This window comes from Equus quagga, chromosome 4 (assembly GCF_021613505.1).
Source record: "Equus quagga isolate Etosha38 chromosome 4, UCLA_HA_Equagga_1.0, whole genome shotgun sequence".
NCBI classification, from domain to species: Eukaryota; Metazoa; Chordata; class Mammalia; order Perissodactyla; family Equidae; genus Equus; species Equus quagga.
The window spans coordinates 28,007,454-28,027,274 of NC_060270.1; the positions used below are offsets into that span (position 1 = coordinate 28,007,454).

The 19,821-nt window shown below is 42.5% G+C and overlaps 1 protein-coding gene across 2 annotated transcripts in view; it reads left to right on the plus strand.

Moving 5' to 3' along the window:
- The first annotated feature begins 7,305 nt into the window (after positions 1-7,305).
- The window catches only part of ACAP2 (ArfGAP with coiled-coil, ankyrin repeat and PH domains 2), a 144,341-nt gene continuing 131,825 nt past the window's right edge, over positions 7,306-19,821 (plus strand). The window contains exon 1 of one of the 2 annotated variants that reach the window (XM_046658218.1): positions 7,306-7,693. In XM_046658218.1, coding sequence (XP_046514174.1) covers positions 7,641-7,693 — 53 coding nt within the window. In that variant the 5' untranslated portion in view covers positions 7,306-7,640. The remainder of the gene's footprint in view (positions 7,694-19,821) is intronic. The other variant, XM_046658219.1, reaches the window with a different exon arrangement.

Below are 19,821 nucleotides of genomic sequence, written 5' to 3' on the forward strand. Positions count from 1 at the left end.
AGGCCCCACCTCCGGAAAATCTCATTTAGGAAATGGGGCTCATGAATCTATATCAAAACAAACAAACACAAAAAGACTTTACAAGGGATTCTGTTATACAGCTAGGATGAAAAGCTATCAATAAGTCAGGCATTATTAGGACTTTTCTGTATATCTTGTTTGATTCTAATTCTAATCACCCTAACACACAAGTCTCATTATTTGAGTTTATAACCTGGTGGAGAAATGCATACATGTATACAAGTAATCACAGGGATTTTAATAAGGAAAAAATCACTTTTGGGGAGAAATGCATCCATTTATTCAACATTTATCAGACACGTAGTAAGTGCCAAGCACTGGGCTTGAGTTAGAAAGATGAAAAGAACATAATGTCATCAGCCAGAAGCTCCAGGTCTGAAGAGATTATGAGTATAAAAATCTCAAAGTATAGGGGCCGGCCCGGCGGCACAGCAGTTAAGTGTGCACATTCTCCTTCGGCGACCTGGGGTTCACTGGTTCAGATCGTGGGTGCAGACATGGCACTGCTTGGCAAGCCATACTGTGTTGGGCATCCCACATATATAGCAGAGGAAGATGGGCACGGATGTTAGCTCAGGGCCAGTCTTCCTCAGCAAAAAGAGGAGGATTGACAGCAGATGTTAGCTCGGGGCTAACCTTCCTCAAAAAAAAAAAAAATCTCAAATTATAATACTGAACTGAATTCTATTCTAAGAATTATGTACAACAGGTGACAGAACAACCAAAGCACAAAGGAGAAGACAGGTCACTGTGATAGGGAAGTATTTGAGATTCCATTTAAGCCAAGTTTTAAATAATGAATTGGAACTCACCAGGCACACAAAGGGAGGAGGCCTATTCAGGCAGAGGAAACACCATGTACCAAGGTGGGGCTGAGAAAGAAGCACACTGAAGCAGATGAGAGAATTCCTTCATGGATGGATGAATCTGTTTGGAGTAGAGAGATTGGCATCAAAGAAGGTAGGAAAGATGGTAGGTGCTGCATATTGAAGAGACCTTATACATGAAATTAAGAAATCTGGAGTTTATCCTACAGATTCGTGGTTTTCAAATTATACTCAGTGGGGCTATGAGTATTCCTTGGAGTCCACTGAGAGTGAGGAGTGGGGTGTGGGGTCAGGTGGGCAGGGCTCTTGGTCTCCCACCCTTGTTTCAACCATACCAGCTCTGTTTTTATCTATTTAACTGTGGGCATCAGTGAAAGACTTCTTCTTTTAAACAAAGGATTCCATGATAAAGGAAAGTTTAAAAACCATAGCTTTAGGTGATGATAAACCATTGGAGAATTTTAAGTAGGAGAGTGCAGTGAGTGAAAAGAATTGCCAAAAGTGTCAGATGCTGAAGAGATGTCAGGAAAAACAAGTTCTAAAAAGTGTCCTTTAGTTTGGCAACTGGAAAGTGACCTTATTGAAAACAGTTGATGGGGATGGGTAGGGAGTGGAGAACAGAATGCAGTGGATAGTGGAATGAAAAGGAGGAGAAAAGGTGGAGAATATGCTCTTAAGAGTCTTAGATAGTAAGCAATGGAAGGAGTTTGGCAATAGTCAAAGTGGAATTTATCCAATTCACAAGTCCCCCACCTTTGCTAAATGATACTCCATCCACATGGTCATAGGGTGGGCTTCTGGAAGCCATGTGTGTACATGGCTGCCCTCTTGGCTGTAGTTTACTGGCCCTTGATGGGGTACGTCATCCAAGCTGGGTCAACACTTCCAGCAAGAAATTTAGAATTTGGGCCAAGAGAGAAAGCCCTTTCTCTCCGGTTGGTTGGTTAATCTTGGGAGCAGGGCCTGGAGAGTGAGATGAAGTGAGCTTCAAGTGTGCAGAAGAACGAAGAAGATGTGTGGAAAGGACAGAGCGGAGGGAGCATCCAGGGTTTACATGCCCTGGTTCCAAATCCTTCTCATGGTCCATGGAAAGCCCGTCATCTGGGTTTGGGGTGAAACCATCATATCTTATCATTTTCGCCTTACTCAAATAGTGTCTCTTACTCACAAAAAAATGATTCTTTCTGATACAGAGGTGTATGCTTTTATTTCTTCCTCTCTTCTTCAAAGAGAAAAGAAAGGTCAGTTGAGAGGTAGGGAAAGGGGATAATTGATAGAGTCATTCTCAGAGAATGGAAGGGGTGAGGTCTGGTCACAAGGAAGAGGTGCACTTTCCTCTGAGATAGGTGGGTAAGAAGTAAGGAAGATGGGAATGTAGATGAATATATGGGTTGGGGTTAGGAAGAGTGTTCCCACCTAATGACTCCTATTTTCTTTGTGAAGAGTCAAAATTATCTACAGATCATGAGAGAGGTGGGCTACAGCTTGAGTGGCAAAGGTTGGGAAGAGCTATCATGCCAGTGGGCCAGGTATCTGGCCACAGATAAATAATACAGACAGTTGAAAGTCCTAAGTATGTAGTTTCTAGTTCTTGTATCACTAAATGCAGTGAAGCAGAGCCTCAGCCCTAAAAGCCTTCACCTCTTGCCCATTCAGTCCCCTTTAAAATACAACACTGGGGCCCAGTGGCGTAGTGGTTAAGTTTGCAGGCTCCACTTCAGTGGCCTGGGGTTAGCAGGTTGGGATCCTGGGCACAGATCTAACACCGCTTGTCAAGCCATGATGTGGTGGCATCCCACATAAAATAGAAGAAGACTGGCACAGATGTTAGCTCAGTGACAATCTTCCTCAAGCATAAAGAGGAAGATTGGCAATAGATGTTAGCTCAGTGACAACCTTTCTCACCACAAAAAAAAAAAAGAGTCTTGGGGTGAGAGTTTGGGGGTGTGAAGTGAACATGTGGGAGCCAGATAGCAGGAGACATTCAAGCTTGAGCTTGAGCATGGCATGTTCTGGATGAGACAAGTTTTAAGGTGGGAACATTTAAGAGCTGTCTGAAGTGACATATTTTGAGACAAAGAGATAAACTTTCTTCTTTCTCTGTGAATGGCACCACCTCCCACCAGTCACCCAAACCTGAAACCTGGAGTCACCCTAGGAGTTTAGTCCTTTTTTCTTCCCTCATATTCAGTTGGCCATCAGATTCTTTCAGTTGTATTTCCTAAACACCTCTTGATTGCAGTTGCCTTGGTTGAAAACCTTGATATTGCTTACAGCATTTGGTTTCAGTCCCAATGGTCCCACCTCTTGTTCCACTCTCCTTTAAAACTCAAATCAGATAACGTCACTCCTAGAATTAAACTCTTCCAATGGCTTCCCATTGCCTTGAAATACAAATGCCTTAGCATGGCTGACAAGGTCCTTTGTATCTGGTCACTGTTGACCTCTGTGCTTTGGTCACATAGTTCCCTGTGACTAAAGGTCCTTGCAAAGACCTTCCTCCCCTCCCCTTGGATCTTACTTTTTCAAGACTCCTCATATCTGCAGAAATATGAGAACCCTTATTTCCTTCCCCAGGAGAAATGGCTGTCAGAGTATGAGTAGCCCCCTGTGCATACTCCTGGCCCAGAACTTACCACACGCTTCCCCCTCTGGTTTGAGAGCTCTAGAGGGGAAACATTGTTTACTTCACCTGTAAACTTCAGAGCCTACCATATGGGTCTGGCCAGAGTACATGCTCAATGGATGCTATAGAATGAATGAATGTTGACATCACCTTAGCTGACGGTAGGAGTTGGGGTGGAGGACTGTGAGTCATAGGCCAAAGTCCTGGATGAACATGAGGGTTCACCAGCTGTGTTTTATGGGGCCTGGCCATCAACAAACTCTTCTAGGGAAATCGCATTGTCTACTTGTCAGCTGTCCTGCAGCCCCCATCCTGACCCCATTCCTGTACAAATGATTAGTTGAGTGATCCCACCCTTCCATTGGCTTGCCAGGGACCTGTGTGACCTGTCATGAAAAGATGAGCTGCGTTAATCCGATTTTCTCCTGGAATCTGGGAATTGGGAAACAGATTAAAGTGATAAGCTCCAGAAGCAGAGGGTGATAGGCTATAGCAACAATTGTCAAGAAATACAGAGCAGAAATGGCAGTGTGGCCCTGAAACTTATTTTTACGACCTGTGAAATGTTTTCTAGTATTTTGAAAGAGTTGCCAAATTTGAAAATTGGGAGGTATCACGTTAAAATCCGGCTATTGCTTTTCTTGTAAAATCTGAAGGTCTCATACGGCAAAAACTTACTGGAACTGAGCAGTACACAGGGCATGTGCTTTCCCCTTCACCATGGCTGAGCCCCCTCCATACTGCTTACACTTGGCCAGCTTCATTCCTTTACATTATCTGCTTGGCACCTACAGCCATCTGACAACCAGCTTGTTGAAGGAACCAGTAGTGATGAGGGATTATATGCAAGCCAGGTTGACAGGGGAACAGAACCCATAAGAGAGCAGAGAGGAAACTTGCCATGAGTCGAGGAGTAGGTGAGAAAGAGAGAGATACAGCCACCAAGAGAGGGAAATCATTTCCCAGCAATGCCTGGGTTCCTGGGCTTCCCAGTTCCAGTACCTGCCCCTGGTTACTCTCATCATAACTCCCTTTTCTTGAGATAACTTGCAATGCAATTAGGCAAGTTAAGGCAGGGAGTTACTAGGAAATTGGTGGATAACAGCAGTGAGGAAAGTGAGTGTTATAGCTGGATCACATTAGCCTGAAAAAAGAAGAAATTCCTGCATTAAGGTGAAATGTGAACTGTAAGTTGCTGTCAAGAGTTTGACTCTTGCTGACTGTACCCTGGCCCAGGAGGATTAAGGAGGTGGGGACTGGACAACTTTGCTCAAGAGCATGTATAATCAAAAGTATCCTCAAAGGAAATCCGAAGCATTCTGGGAAGGGCTATGGGTATGCAGGGTTCCAGACGGTTTGGAGAAAGGGGCTGGGAAGTCTGAGGAGAAAAAATTTGGAAGAGATTTAAGGTTTGATCATTTATATCCTTTAAGACTGTAGACTGGGCCTGGTAATTAACCTTCACTGTGTGTTGAAAAGAGAGGTCTGTATTTCAGCAAACAGAGAAGGCTTCCTGAAAGAGGTGGCATTTGAGCTGCATTTTAAAGAGGAGAAGAAAAGGAAATGCGTCACAGGCAGACAGAGCCACAACTGCAAAGGTCGAATTCTAAAGGGGAGAGTTGGCAGTTTGCAGTTAGAGTCTGTCGTCACGGGACCTGTGTTTGGCCCAGGTCACCTAGCAGGTTATTTTTATATCTTGGGGCCTTGGTTTCCATTATTATAGCAGTTAAGTTCTCATGTTCCGCTTCAGCGGTCCGGGGTTCGGGGTTCACCGGTTCAGATCCCAGGCGCAGACCTACGCACCGCTTGTCAAGCCATGCTGTGGCGGCATCCCACATACAAAGTAGAGAAAGATGGGCATGGATGTTAGCTCAGGGCCGGTCTTCCTCAGCAAAAAAGAAGAGGATTGGCAGCAAACGTTAGCTCAGGGCTAATCTTCCTCAAAAAAAAAAAATTATATTTCTTCTATTCTAAGACTCACTGTTCCCACCCCATCCCACTTCTAATATTTCTTAACTTAGGAGATATCTTATAATAGATACCCCAAAATTCTTGCTTTACCACAGGGCAGAAAAGAAAAATTGAGACAGGGGGTTATCACTAAATGGGTCTATTAGCCATCCACAGAAAGATGTTCATTTGCAAATTAGCTTAGTTGAGTTATTTGCAGTGATGGTGCCTTGCAGTTGAATTTTAATTTGACTCCCAAAGTGTGACTTTAGGTGTCTTCCAAAAGGTTACATTGTGTTGAAGCATTGAAACAATAAAGTTATTGTCTATACAGATTACATCAGGAACACAATTAAATGCAGAAATGGCCTCTCTTTCTAAATTTGACATAGAGTTTACAAGTCTGGAAGCGGCTGGCTTGATCAACTGAAGTGTCTGAAGACACTGAAAGTTTACCTGTCAATGGTTTCTAGCGATCAAGAGAAGCTGTGTAGATTCCAGGGATATGTAATGCAATTTAAAAAAGAAACAAAGTTTATAACCAAATAAGAAACATATAAGCTCGGCTACTCTTTGAACTGTCTCAAAATTGTATTGTTATTTTTTAAAGATGCTACAGAGATCAAGATATAACAATAGGTTATGAAAAAAAAGCAAGCCATCATGCTATAATTAGCCGATGGTCAAATGGGTTTTATAAGACTTTAGGCTGTGGAAGTGAGGCGGCTTAAACTTAACCTTTGATTACAGTACTGAAGAAGAAAGTGGTACAATTATGATAATAGCCAACATTTACGGAATGATTACTATGTGGTACTGTGTTAAGTGCCTTTAGAGTTGTTATCTATTTTAGCCTCAGGACAACTCTATCAGATCACTGGTGTTATCTTCTTTTTACAGAGAGAAAGCCAGGAGCTAAATCCAGGAAGTTTGCCTCTAGACTCATTCAGAGCCACCGTGCTGTCAGAACACCCTTACCTGTGCGTTTTTACGGATATGCCTATGCTTTTTAGGTTGTTTTAAAAAGTCTATATTTAAATATAACGTATCCATGGTACTTTTTAAAATCAGTGGCGTCTTAGAATCAAAAGGATGGTAAATACCTGCCTTGCAGGATTATTGTTAGGATCAGATGATGACCATCTTGCAGTGTTCCTAGAAAAATCGTGGATCAGAGGGCAAGTCTTGCAAGTCAGAGAGAGCCTGATTTTGGAAACTCTATCATCTTAGAACTGGCAAGGCTACTGAGAAAGGTGTCAGTAAGGAGGAATGTCTCCCGCGGTTTTGAGAGCGGTTCCTCCACCTGGAAGGCCCTACCTCTCATACCTGTCCAAATCCTTCCGATCTTTCCATGTTCACCCCAAATGCCAGCTCCTTCAGCAAGTCTCTGCTTATATGAAAAGATATACATGGGAGATATTTCCAAATTATTAAGAGATGAAGCCAATAACTGAAAGGCGGATTTTATCATTAAAGTTACCCTCGCGCCTCTCCTGGCCTCAGTTTCTCTAATCTGAAAGGTCGCGGTGGTTTAGGCTATCTTTTTCTTTTACAATTTCTACTCCTACCTACCCTCTTCAGATTTCTGCCCAAGCTGCCTTAGGAAGCAACTCTCCTTAGTCCTGCAGGCGGCGGCTCCTCAGCGTAGGCAACTCAGCAGGGCGGGGCTGAAGAAGCAGGAGAGGCGGGGGCTCCGCGGGAAGCGCGCCGCGCAGCCACGTGACTTCCTTCCCAAGGAGCCTCAGCGGCCGGCCTCCCAGCAACCGGTGCGTCCCGCCTAACGACGCTCGCGCATCCCGGTTGGCCCTCGGGGACGCCAGGGGCAAGGAGGGGCACGGTCGCGCTGCTCATTGGCTCGGGCTGCCGTCGCTCAGGCGCGTTGCCGGAGCGCCCGCAGGCGGTGCTGCCGGAAGCCCCGCCCATTAGCCGCCGGGTTCGTGGCTGGCTGGCTGAGCCTGTCACTCCCGGGCCGTTTCCCTGAGGCCGGCGCTCTACTGGGGGCGGGAGGAAGAGGGGCCGGACTGGGGCCTGACGAGCCGTAGCTGTTGCCGCCGTCTTCGCGGCTGCTATGACCAGCGGTTGAGGCGCCTCCCGCAGCTCCGCGCGGCTCTAGTCGCGGCAGTGCGGCCGCCGTAGCCGTCTGGGTCCCCAGCGCGGCCGCTCCCGCGGCTCCCTCGGCCCTTCCAGCGCCGCCTGCGAGGCGAGGCAGAGGCACGATGAAGATGACGGTGGATTTCGAGGAGTGTCTGAAGGACTCGCCCCGCTTCAGGTAACCGGCGTGGCCGCCTCGCGCCGGGCCGGCATCCCCCAGAGCTGCCTCCCCCGGCGGTGGGGGCGTGAGAGCCGGCCCGCTGGACGCGCGCGGGGCCCCGCAGCCCGCGCCTTCGACGGGGCGAGCGGCCGATGCCGCCCTCCCGACCGCGAGGGCACTGCAGCCCCGGCCACCCCTCCTGAGGGGCGAGGCTGGGCCGGGAGGGGGACGTCGCCTCCTCATCCCCCCTCCTCGCCCTGTGCCCGGGGCGGAGCGCCGCGCTCCGAGGAACCGGGGTGCAGCCGCGTCCCCGAGGACTGGTGCCCTCTGCGGGCGCGCGCGCTCGGCCCTTCCCCTCGCAGCTCATCCTTTCCCCTTCCTTCCGCTCCTGCTGGTTTTCCACCCCCACCCCACCCCCTCCTCCAGGGAGCCCGCGGGCCCCCCTCGCGCAGTTCACTTAGTTCCTCTTTGCGCCTTTCCGCTCCCCTTACCCCGGGGAGGGGGAGTGGGGGCGAAGTGGGACGGCGCTTACTGCCGCTTGCGTGTCCCCCCTGCCGGAGGGGGCTCGGGTGGGCGCTGGCGGTGGATGTGCCCGGGGGCCGGGGGCGGGAGTGCAGTGACCCGCCACCTTCCGTCGACCCCGGTCCGGGAGATCTGCTTTTCTCTTGTTCCTGAGCTCTTTGAAGGGGGCCCCGCCGTCGAGAGGTGCTGGGTCGAGGGGCGAGGACGAGGAGCAACAGTGCATTTCTGTCTTGAGAACGGAAGTAGGAGGGCCCTGAAGATTGCATTTGTGTTCCTCTTCCAGCAGCGTCGGCCCGGGAGGGCCCTGGATCGCAGTCGGATGCTCCCAGTGGATCTGTCACATAAACTGACGTGCTGGCACTCAGATTCACATGGGCCCGCCCTCCCTCCCGAGTGGGAGGCGGCGGTCCTGAGGGTGCCCGGAGTGCATGCTCTTTCCGTTTCGCTCATCGGAGGAAACTCTTGAATTGTTTTGGAGAATGGAGCTGTGCTAGGTTGCGTTTTACAGTGCATTTACAAGGCTGTCCTTAGGCGTTAAGAAAATAAGGCCTTAAAACTTCCGTTAGTAGTGACATTTCTTGAACGCTTCCCTAGAGCATTGGTGTGTGTGTGCCCGCTGATCTCTGTGCCAAGCCTGGGTTGTAAATTCATGCATCCTCCGCCTGAGAACTCACTGTTCTCATCCTCATCACTGTTAATTTGATTTCCCATTCTCTTTCCAGTGAAAAGCAAAGAGAAATATTGTAAAGTTAAGGAACTCCTACTTTTAAGAGAAAATTTAAGATCGTTTTTTGGTTTTGACCTTTGGGTTTTTTGTGGGTTTGTTTTTGGTGTTAATTTTATTTGGAGCTTAGCGTCCTTGCTTGTGAAAAGCTGCACTTGGTTTGATTGCTATTGTTGGTATTAGTTTTTGAAACTTTTATGCTCTGAGTGTAATTGAATGACTGGCAGGAGACACAAATGGATTGTCTAGGATAGTTCGCAGGTTAAATTCCAGGACCATGTGCAATTGAAGTAATTTTTAAAACGTACCTTTGAAAGTTCTGCTTTTTGTGAAATTTTTATTAATATGACTCAGCTATTTATGTTTTAGTGAGTTAATCACGGCATTTTTCTCCTGGAGAATGTGGCTTTGTGCTCAGTTTGTTTCACACTTTAAGTTTGACTTTTTTAGAAAACAAGTTGAAAGAAGTGGTTTGGAAATGCTTCCAGCCACTGATGTTGGTCACAAACCATGTGATATCTTTGTTTTTGAAATAAAGGAATCATTGAATATAAAATAAGAAAAGGATACTGATTGAGTTATATGGAGTATGATACCGAACTTTTGTTAAACTTGAATATAATACCTATTCTATTTTAATTAAGATATTAGAGATTTTCAAGAGTTGTTTCCAATATTCCAACTATTATGGGCTGCAAATTGGGAAGAAAAACCAAGATTCAAAGAGCTCCAATATCTTGCATACATTTTTGGCACTAGATTAGATTTGCAGTAGAGCAAAGAATGCCAAGGAATAAAAGTCTCATCATTTACATTCCTAATTTTTTTTGTGTGTGTGTGTGTGAGGAATATTGTCCCTGAGCTAACATCTGTTGCCAATCTTCCTCTTTTTGCTTGAGGAAGATTGTTGCTGAGCTAACATCTGTGCCAATCTTCCTCTATTTTATGTGGGTTGCCACCACAGCATGGCTTGACCAGCAGTGCTAGATCTGCTCAGGGATCCGAGCCTATGAACCCTGGGCCACTGAAGTGGAGCTCGAGAACTTCAGCACTACACCACTGGGCTGGCCCCTTACATTCCTAATTTTTACAGTTTTTCTGTAACCCTATGACTTTGTAGGTTTCTATAGCATTTGAAAAGAATATTTCAGAAGTCTTTTTCTTCACATGCTTTATATATAAGAGAAACTTGGCTTTTAAGAGTATTGTGCATGTTAACGAATGGTATATTGAAACTTTCCTATCAAAATAGATTTGTGAGAGCTGGGCTTCTTTTTTTTTTTTTCTTTTGAGAGCAAGGCAGCTGCACTGTTTATGCCTTTTAGTGTCCTGATCTATTGTGCTGTTTTTAGACTAATTACTATTTTTCTTTTCTTTCACAAATGAATCTTGTGGTATTAAAGTCAGCCACGTGGATGTAACTGCCTTGAGTGCTGTAGAATTAATGCAAAAGGCAGGTCTTGGTGAAGAAAAATTTCACCAGTGCTGAACTTTAATCATTAATTTCCTGTTAAACTGATAAAACATGACTGGGGACTGGTTGAAAGCGGGGGAGAAGGATCTTGCAGTTGCAACATTGTCTTTAGTAATTTGAATAAAGCTGGTGGTTACTTTTACATTCCAATGAACTTTATGTTTCTTTGTTTGTGTTTGTTTTTAGATTGGAGGGCACATTTCATTGTATAATTTTGGGTTCTCTTTTTAGTTTTTTAAAAACCAATCTAAAGGTCAAAATCTTGTTCATCCAAAAATCTGCTAGAAAGTAAATGTGTCTAAGTGTTCTTTTTTAAAGTGGGAATTTTGCCATTTTGACTAACATTTATTGGAGGAGTTTGAACTTGTTTGGGCCGTAAATTGTATATGTAGCTGCTGTTTAAAATTTTATACAATTTTAGTAAAAATTGTGTTGTGCTTCACTCAAGAAGTGGACATTTTGTTTGAAACAAAAAGTTGAATTAATCAGTGCTTTCTGAATTGTGAAAGATTTTTGCTCTGACCAATGCTCAAATATAAAAAATATTAGCATTAGTAAGCCTTCAGACACTTCAGGCTTTATCCAATACAATTATTTTTTATCCTTAACAATGTTTGTTATGCACCATTCTGAAGGTTTTTTGTTGGTAGATTTTATTTCAGATGTGATCCTTGTTCAGTAACTTAAAAATCCTTGAAAAGCGTTTTGGGGCAAAAAGTTTTAAAGGGTGAAAGCCATTGGAATAAAATGTAACTATATACATATATATGTTGGTTATGTTTTGCTGTTAAGGTGGTATCAATCCTGGCTGCTTTGTACTTTACCTTCCATCTTTAGAACAGGTACTAACAACTGGCACTTTTTTATTTTTAAAGATTTTATTTTTTTCCTTTTTCTCCCCAAAGCCCCCCCACCCCACCCCTGGTACATAGTTGTATATTCTTCATTGTGGGTCCGTCTAGTTATGGCATGTGGGATGCTGCCTCAGCGTGGTTTGATGAGCAGTGCCATGTCGGTGCCCAGGATTCGAACCAACGAAACACTGGGCCGCCTGCAGCGGAGCGCGAACTTAACCACTCGGCCACGGGGCCAGCCCCACAACTGGCATTTTATACATGTAAAACATAGTGGGCAAGGGATGAGGGGAAATATGTTTTTGTCTCAGAAGTGGTAGAATGGAATTATAATGTAGTTTTATCGTGAACCACAATATAGGAATCCTGCTGTTCTTCATTGCAGCTTCTGATTCTTTTTTTTTAATTTAAAGATTTTATTTTTTTCCTTTTTCTCCCCAAAGCCCCCCCACCCCACCCCTGGTACATAGTTGTATATTCTTCATTGTGGGTCCGTCTAGTTATGGCATGTGGGATGCTGCCTCAGCGTGGTTTGATGAGCAGTGCCATGTCTGCGCCCAGGATTCGAACCAACGAAACACTGGGCCGCCTGCAGCGGAGCGCGTGACCTTAACCACTCGGCCACAGGGCCAGCCCCGCAGCTTCTAATTCTTCATTTAATGTAATATCAACTTAAGTTGACATAAGGAAGAACAAGCTTTTTATAATGCACCAGACTTCATGCTAGATGCTTTTATACCTACTCTCTCATTTAATGTTAAAATATGTTGTGAGGTAAGAATTATTATCCTCATTTTTAACACGTTAAAAAAAATCCCAAACTGGATATTTTGAGAAGTTAAATTGACTTTCTTAATGGTGAACTTTCAAATGGTGGAACTGGAAGTGAATTCCCTCTTTTACTCTTTCTCTCTCTCTCCAAGGCTTTAATTGCATTAATTAAACTTGCATTGTTTGTGTATGTTGTCTTTTATCGTACAGAAATTTAAAATGTGGCTTTGGTGTATTGCCTAGAACAGTCTCCTCTATCCCATTATTGTGGGATATTTTTCCAACATTTTGTAGTAATTTTTAGTTTCATATAATGCACCTGGATTTTAGTTTTGAGTGTGGGAGATAATCTAATTTTAATTTCTTCCTAATGGAAGCCACTTGTCCTAACACTTTTTTTGAATAATCCATCCTTTCCCCATTGATTTAAAATTACACACACATATACATACATACATGCATACATGTTTTTTTTCCCCTGGATTCTACTTTTCACTAGTGTATCTGTCTATTCTCCTCTAAATACCATTAATATTTAGTTACAATAATATATAGTCTGTTATGATTTCTGGTGGGATAAATTTTTCCTTTTTATTGTTTTTTTCAAAAGTTTAATTAGTATTGTTAAGATGACAATACTCCCCAAATTGATCTAAAGACTAAATAACAATCCCTATCAAAATTCCAGCTGGATCTGAATCAAGATGCAAAAGAATGAAGTTGGACCCATACACCACTTGCAAAAATTAACTCAGAATGGATCATAGACCTAAATGTAAAAGCGAAAGCTATAAAATTCTTAGAAGAAAACATAGGAGTAAATTTTTGTGACCTTGAATTAGGCAGTGATTTCTTAGATATGATGCCTAATGTACAAGCAATCAAAGAGAAAATTGATAAAGTGGATTTCATCAAAATTTAAAACTTGGACTTCAAAGGGTATGTCAAGAATGTGAAAAGACAACCCTCAGCATGGCAGAAAATCTTTGCAAGTCATATCTGGTAAGGAATGTCTATCCAGAGAATATAAAGAACTCTACAACTCAACAATAAAAGTGCGAATAAGCCAGTTAAAAAATTGGCAAAGGATTTGAATAAACATTTTTCCAAAGAAGACTTACAAATGGTCAGTAAGCACCTGAAAGATGCTCAGCATTATTACTCAGCAATCAGATAAATGAAAGTAAAAACCACCATGAGATACGCATCATACCCACTAGGATGGCTCTACTTGAAAAGACAGACAATAACAAGTGTTGAGATGTGGAGATGTTGGAACTCTCATACATTGCTCATGGGAATGTAAAATGTTGCAGCCATTAGGCAGTTCCTAAAAAGTTAAACATAGACTTACCACATGTCCTAGCCATTATCCACCTAGGTATGTACCCCAGAGAATTGATAATAATATGTCCACATGGAAACTTGTACATGAATGTTTATAGGAGCATTATTCATCACTAAAAAGTAGAAAAATCAAATGTCCATGAATGGATAAATGGATTAAAAAGTATTGAATGACCATGCCATGGAATTCCTCATTAAAGAGGGGTGAAGTACTGATACATGCTACAATGTGGATGAACCTTGAAAACACTATGCTGAATGAAATAAGCCAAACACAAAGGCCACATATTCTGTGCATTTCACAGAAATGGAATCATACAATAGGTAAATCCATAGAGATAGGATATAGATTAGCAGTTTCCAGGGGTTAGAAGGAGGGGAAATGGGGAATGAGTACTAATGGATATGGAGTTTCTTTTTGGAGTGATGGGAATTTTCTGGAGTTATATAGTAGTGATGGTTGTACAACTCTGAATATACTAAAACCCACTCAATTGTATACTTTAAAATGTTGAATTTTATGTGAATTATATCTCAATAAAGCTGTTATTAAAAAAGATTTGAAGTATAAAATTTATAATCAAAGGCAAAAAATAGAATAGAAAATATTATTGAGCTCCTGTGGGTATCCTTCACCTTGCATTAACATTTTCAGTGCGTAGTGACCTTTACCACCACCTTCCCCATGTCCTTATGTGGTTTTGAAGCACATCTCAGTGTGTAATTCCATCAGTACTTACATATGTGTCTCTGAAAACAAAGCCTTAAAAAATACATAACCACATACCATTATCACATCAGGAAAAAGTGGTGATCATTTCTAAGTATCCATTAGTCTTCATAGTTTATTTGGGGTTTATTTTGTGTCCTTTGTCATTTCAGAGGACTGTCTGTCTTCCCTTGAGAGTGAATTTGTTTCCTGAGACTCTCACTGTAGATCAGAGATCCCTGTAGATCATCTAGGAAGGAAAAAATCATCAGAGAATTTTATTTGGCAGTCATGTATGGACTATTTTGGACCTGTTTTCATCTCATCTTCCTCTCCAACTTGGACTAGTTGTTCTCTGGGTTGGCTGCACTTAAAAAAACTCTTTTTGGAGGCCTGCCTTGTGGCTCATTGGTCAAGGTTGCCGCTCCGCTTTGGCTGCCCGGGCTTTGTGGGTTTGGATCCTGGACACGGACCTGCACACCGCACATCAGGCCATGCTGTGGCAGCATCCCACATGGAGGAACTAGAATGACCTGCAAGTGGGATATACAACTATGTACTGGGGCCTTGGGGAGGAGGGAGAAGGAAAAAACAAAAGGGAAGATTGGCAACAGATGTTAGCTCAGGGCCAGTCTTCAAAAAAAAGGGGACAGACTTGGTATAAAAAACCTTTTTTTTATTCCTGTGGAAAATTTCAAATATGCACAAATTAAACAACATATAAATGAAACTTCATTACCCAGCTTCAACAAATTTCACCGTTCTGCCATTCTTATTTCATCTATATTTCTCCTCACTTCTATCTCTCCCCATTATTATTATTATTTAGTTCTTTTTTTTGAGGTAAAATTTACATGCCTTGAAATGCACAGTTCTGTACTTGTGTGTTACCCACACTTCTCTCACCATGTAGAATATTTCCATTTCCCCGGGATGCTCCCCCTACCAGAATGAACAACCACTGTTCTGATTGTTTTAAAACCTCAGATTAGTTTTGCCTATTGGAGAATATTATAAATAGAATGATGCAGTTTTTTGTATACAAATTATTATTCTCAGCTTTTTGTTACTTTTGCTCAGCATTTTGTCTATGAGATTCACCCATGTTCTCTGTATCAGTAGTTCATTCTTTGTGCTGTGTAGTATGCCTTTGTATGAATTACCATAATTTGTTTGCCATTCTTCTATTGGTGGACATTTAGATGGTTTCCATTGTTTGGCTGTTGTTAATAAAGTTGTTATGAATATTCTTGCACAACTCCCTTTGCTATAGTCATAGGTTTTCATTTCCTTAAGATAAATATTGGGGCCGGTCCGGTGGCGCAGAGGTTAAGTGCACACGTTCTGCTTCTTGGAGGCCCGGGGTTCGCCGGTTCGGATCCTGGGTGGGGACATGGCACTGCTTGGCAAAAAGCCATGCTGAGGTAGGCGTCCCACATATAAAGTAGAGGAAGATGGGCATGGATGTTAGCTCAGGGCCAGTCTTCCTCAGCAAAAAGAGGAAGGATTGGTAGTAGTTAGCTCAGGGCTGATCTTACTCAAAAAAAAAAAAAAAGATAAATACCTAGGATTTTGCTGTGTTGAGATTTTGATATATGTTTACTTTTATAAGAAACTGCCACGTGTTATTCCAAAGTGATTGTACCACTTATTTGTACCAGTATTTGAGAGTTCCTGTTGTTCCTCATCCTCACTAACATTTGATGATTTAACTTTTTTTTTGAGGAAGATTAGCCCTGAGCTAACATCCACTGCCAGTCCTCTTTTTGCTGAGGAAGACTGGCCCTGAGCTAACATCCCTGCCCATCTTCCTCTACTTTATATGTGGAACGCCTGCCACAGCATGGCTTGCCAAGCGATGCGAAGGTCCGCAGCTGGAATCTGAACCTGTGAACCCCAGGCTGCTGAAGCAGAATGTGGGAACTTAACCGCTGCACCACTGGGCTGGCCCCACTGATGTCACTTTTTAATTTTACTCATGTGTAGGTGTGTAGTGATCTCAGAGTGTGTGTGTGTGTGTGTGTGTTTTCATTAATAAACTTTATTTTTTAGAGCTGTTTTAGGTTCACAGCAAGATTGAGGGGAAAGTACAGAGAATTCACATCTAAACGCTGTCCCCACTCATGCACAACCTCTTTGACTATGGACATCCTGCACGACAGTGGTGTACTCTTAAAATTGATGAGTCTGCATTGCCATATCATTACCCAAAGTCCACAGTTTACAGTAGGGTTCAGTCTTGGTGTTGTATGTTCTCTGGGTTTTGACAAATGTCTAATTCCTCCTTCCTGTCCTTTGTATCATTGCTGTCATTCATTTTATTTATACATAAGCATACATAAGTGTGTGTGTGTACAGTCAGTCCTCTGTATCCATGGACTCTGCATCCACAGATTCAACCAACCACAAATGGAAAGACGTACTATGGTTGTGTCTTTACTGAACACATACAGACTTTTTTTTCTTGTCATTATTCCCCAAACAATACAGTGTAACAATTATTTACATAGCATTTACATTGCATTGGGTATTATAAGTAATCTAGAGATGACTTAAAATATATGGGAGGATGTTATATGGTTATATGCAAATACTATGCCATTTTATATGAGGGACTTGAGCATCCTGGGCTTTTGGTATCTGCAACATCCTGGAACCAATCCCCTGTGGATGCTGGAGGACAATTGTGTATGTATACATATATATTTATGTATATATACACACGTAAGTATGCATCGTCAAATCCATTGTTACTATTTTATTTTGAACAAACTGTTATCTTCTTAGATCAATTAAGAATAAGAAAAATTAAAGGTTTTATGTTACCTTAACTTATTCATTCCAATAATCTTCCTTTATGTAGATATGAGTTTCTGACATATAATTTTCCTTCTCTTTGAAGAAATTCTTTTTTTTTTTCTTTTTCTCCCCAATCCCCCCAGTACATGGTTGTATATTTTAGTTGTGGGTCCTTCTAGTTGTGGCATGTGGGATGCCGCCTGAGCATGGCCTGACGAGCGGTGCCATGTCCGCACCCAGGATCTGAACCAGTGAAACCCTGGGCCGCCAAAGTGAAGCATGCGAACTTAACTGCTCAGCCACAGGCCAGTCCCGGAAGAAATTCTTTTAACGTTTCTTGCAAGGCAGGTCTACTGGCAACATATTCCCTCAATTTTTGTTTGAGAAAGTCTTTATTTCTCCTTGACTTTTGAAAATGCCATTTTGCCTCTGAAGCATCATTTCACAGGGTACAGAATTCTAGGTTTGCAATTATTTTTTTTTCTCAATACTTTAACTATGTCACTCTGTTCTCTTCTTGCTTGCATGGTTCCTGAGGAGAAGTGGATGTAATTCTTATCTTTGCTTCTCTATGGGTAAGGTGTTTTTTTTCCTGTGGCTTCTTTCAAGATTTTTCTTTATCTTCAGTGTTCTGAAGTTCGAATATCTTATACCTAGGTATAGTTTCATACCATATCTGACTCTGGTTCTGATGGTCATTTGGTCTCTTCAAATTGTGTCTTTTGTCTTTTAATATGCATTGTAATTTTTGTTGAAAGGTGGACATGATACGTTGGCTAAAAGGAACTGTGTAAATAGGCCTTTTGTAATGTGACAGTAAGATGTAGAGGGAGGGGAAGTGTTCCGTAATCTTATGGTTTGGTCTCGGTCTTTTGATGAGCCTGTGTACCTGGACTGGACTTGATCAGTGCTTTTCACTGTTTCTTTTCCCCCATTAGGTGGGACAAGATGGCTAGAGGGGGCTGGAGTTAGGTGTTTTTCTTCCCCCATATGGAAAGCTAGAGCCCAGTAGAGTTGGGTATTTCCCTTACCCCAGGTAGTTCAGGCTCTGGTAAAACCCCAGGAGTTAGACTCTGCTAAAATAGTTTATCCTCATGGCAGCCCTTGTTAAAAAAACATAATGATCTGACGTATTTCCAAATGGTTACTTTTTTTCCTTCCCCTGCCAGAGCATGAGGGGATTTTTCTGCATAGTCACTATGAGGACCTGGGAGAGCTCCTAGAGATAAAACTCACAGAGTTTTGGGGTCACCCATTCTGAATCCCCTTGGAGTTTTTAAGTCTCAGACTTGTGCACACTGAGCTTCATGAAGTTTTTCAGCTGTAGTTTAGGTTTTCCTACCTTGGCACTGGTTCCAGTAGAGGTTTCTACTCAGTAAGTTGTGATTCTCTGTACCTGCCTGCCTGTCTCTCCACTTTTTGGGGCAGCAGTTTGCCCTGTGACCTGACTTCTCTGCTGGACTAAGAAGAGTTGTTGATTTTTCTGTTTGTTCAGCTTTTTACTTGTTAGGATGGAGTGGTGACTTGTAAACTCCTTACATGCCGATCCAGAAGTCTTCAGTGTGATTTTGTTTTTAATTTTCCTGTTAACTAATGATGTTGAGTACTTTTTGAAGACTTATTAGACATTTGAATATCTTCTTTGTGAAATGTCTGTTCAAATCTTTTGTCCATTAAAAAACATGGGTTGTCTTTTTATTTTTTATTTTTTTGAGGAAGATTAGCCTTGAGCTAACATCTGCCACCAATCCTCCTCTTTTTGCTGAAGAAGATTGGCCCTGAGCTACTATCCTGCCCATCTTCCTCTACTTTATATGTGGGATGCCTGCCACAGCATGGCTTGATAAGTGGCACGTAGGTCTGCAGCCGGGATCTGAACTGGCAAACCCTGGCCACCAGAGTGGAACGTGCGAGCTTAACTGTTGTGCCACCTGGCTGGCCCCCGTCTTTTTATTTTTTAATTGAAGTTCTTTATGTATTCTGGATACATGAATATGTATGTCAGACACATGTTTTGTGACTATTACTTTTTTTTAATAGACTTTATTTTTTAGAAGAGTTTTAGGTTCACAGCAAAACTGAGAGGAACATACAGAGATTTCTCACATACAGTCATTCGTTGCCTAACAATGGGGACATGTTCTGAGAAATGAGTTATTAGGCCCTTTCATCATTGATAGAGTATACTTACACAAACCTGTATTGTATAGCCTACTACACATTTAGGCTATCTGGTACTAATCTTAAGGGACCACTGTTTATGCAGCTCGTCCTTGACTGAAACATCATTATGTGGCACATGACTGTACCCCCTACCCCATTATCAACATCCCCCACCAGAGTGGTACATTTCTTAGAATCCGTAAACCTACATTGACACTTCGTTATCACCCAGAGTCCATGGGTTGCATTAGGTTTCACTTTTGGTGTTTGTACATTTTATTGATCTATACAAATGTAGGATGACATGTACTCACCACTATAGTATCTTACATAGTAGTTTTACTGCTCTAAAAATCCTCTGTGCTCCACCTATTCTCCTCCCAACCCCCATGCCCCAGCCACCGATCTGTGTGCTGTCTTCATAGTTTTGCCTTTTTCAGAATGTCATATAATTGGAGTCATACAGTATGTAGTTTTTCAGATTGACTTCTTTGACTTAGTAATATACATTTCAGGTTCTTCACATCTTTTCATGACTTGATAGTTCATTTCTTTTTAGCACTGATTAATATTCCTTTGTCTGGATGGACCACAGTTTATCCATTCACCTACTCAAGGGCATCTTGGTTGCTTCCAAGTTTTGGCAATTATGAAGAAAATTGCTATATACATCTGTGTGCAGGTTTTTGTGTGGACATAAATTTTCAACTCATTTGGGTAAATACCAATCAGCAGAATTGCTGGATTGTATGATAAAAGTATGTTTAGTTTTGTAAGAAACTC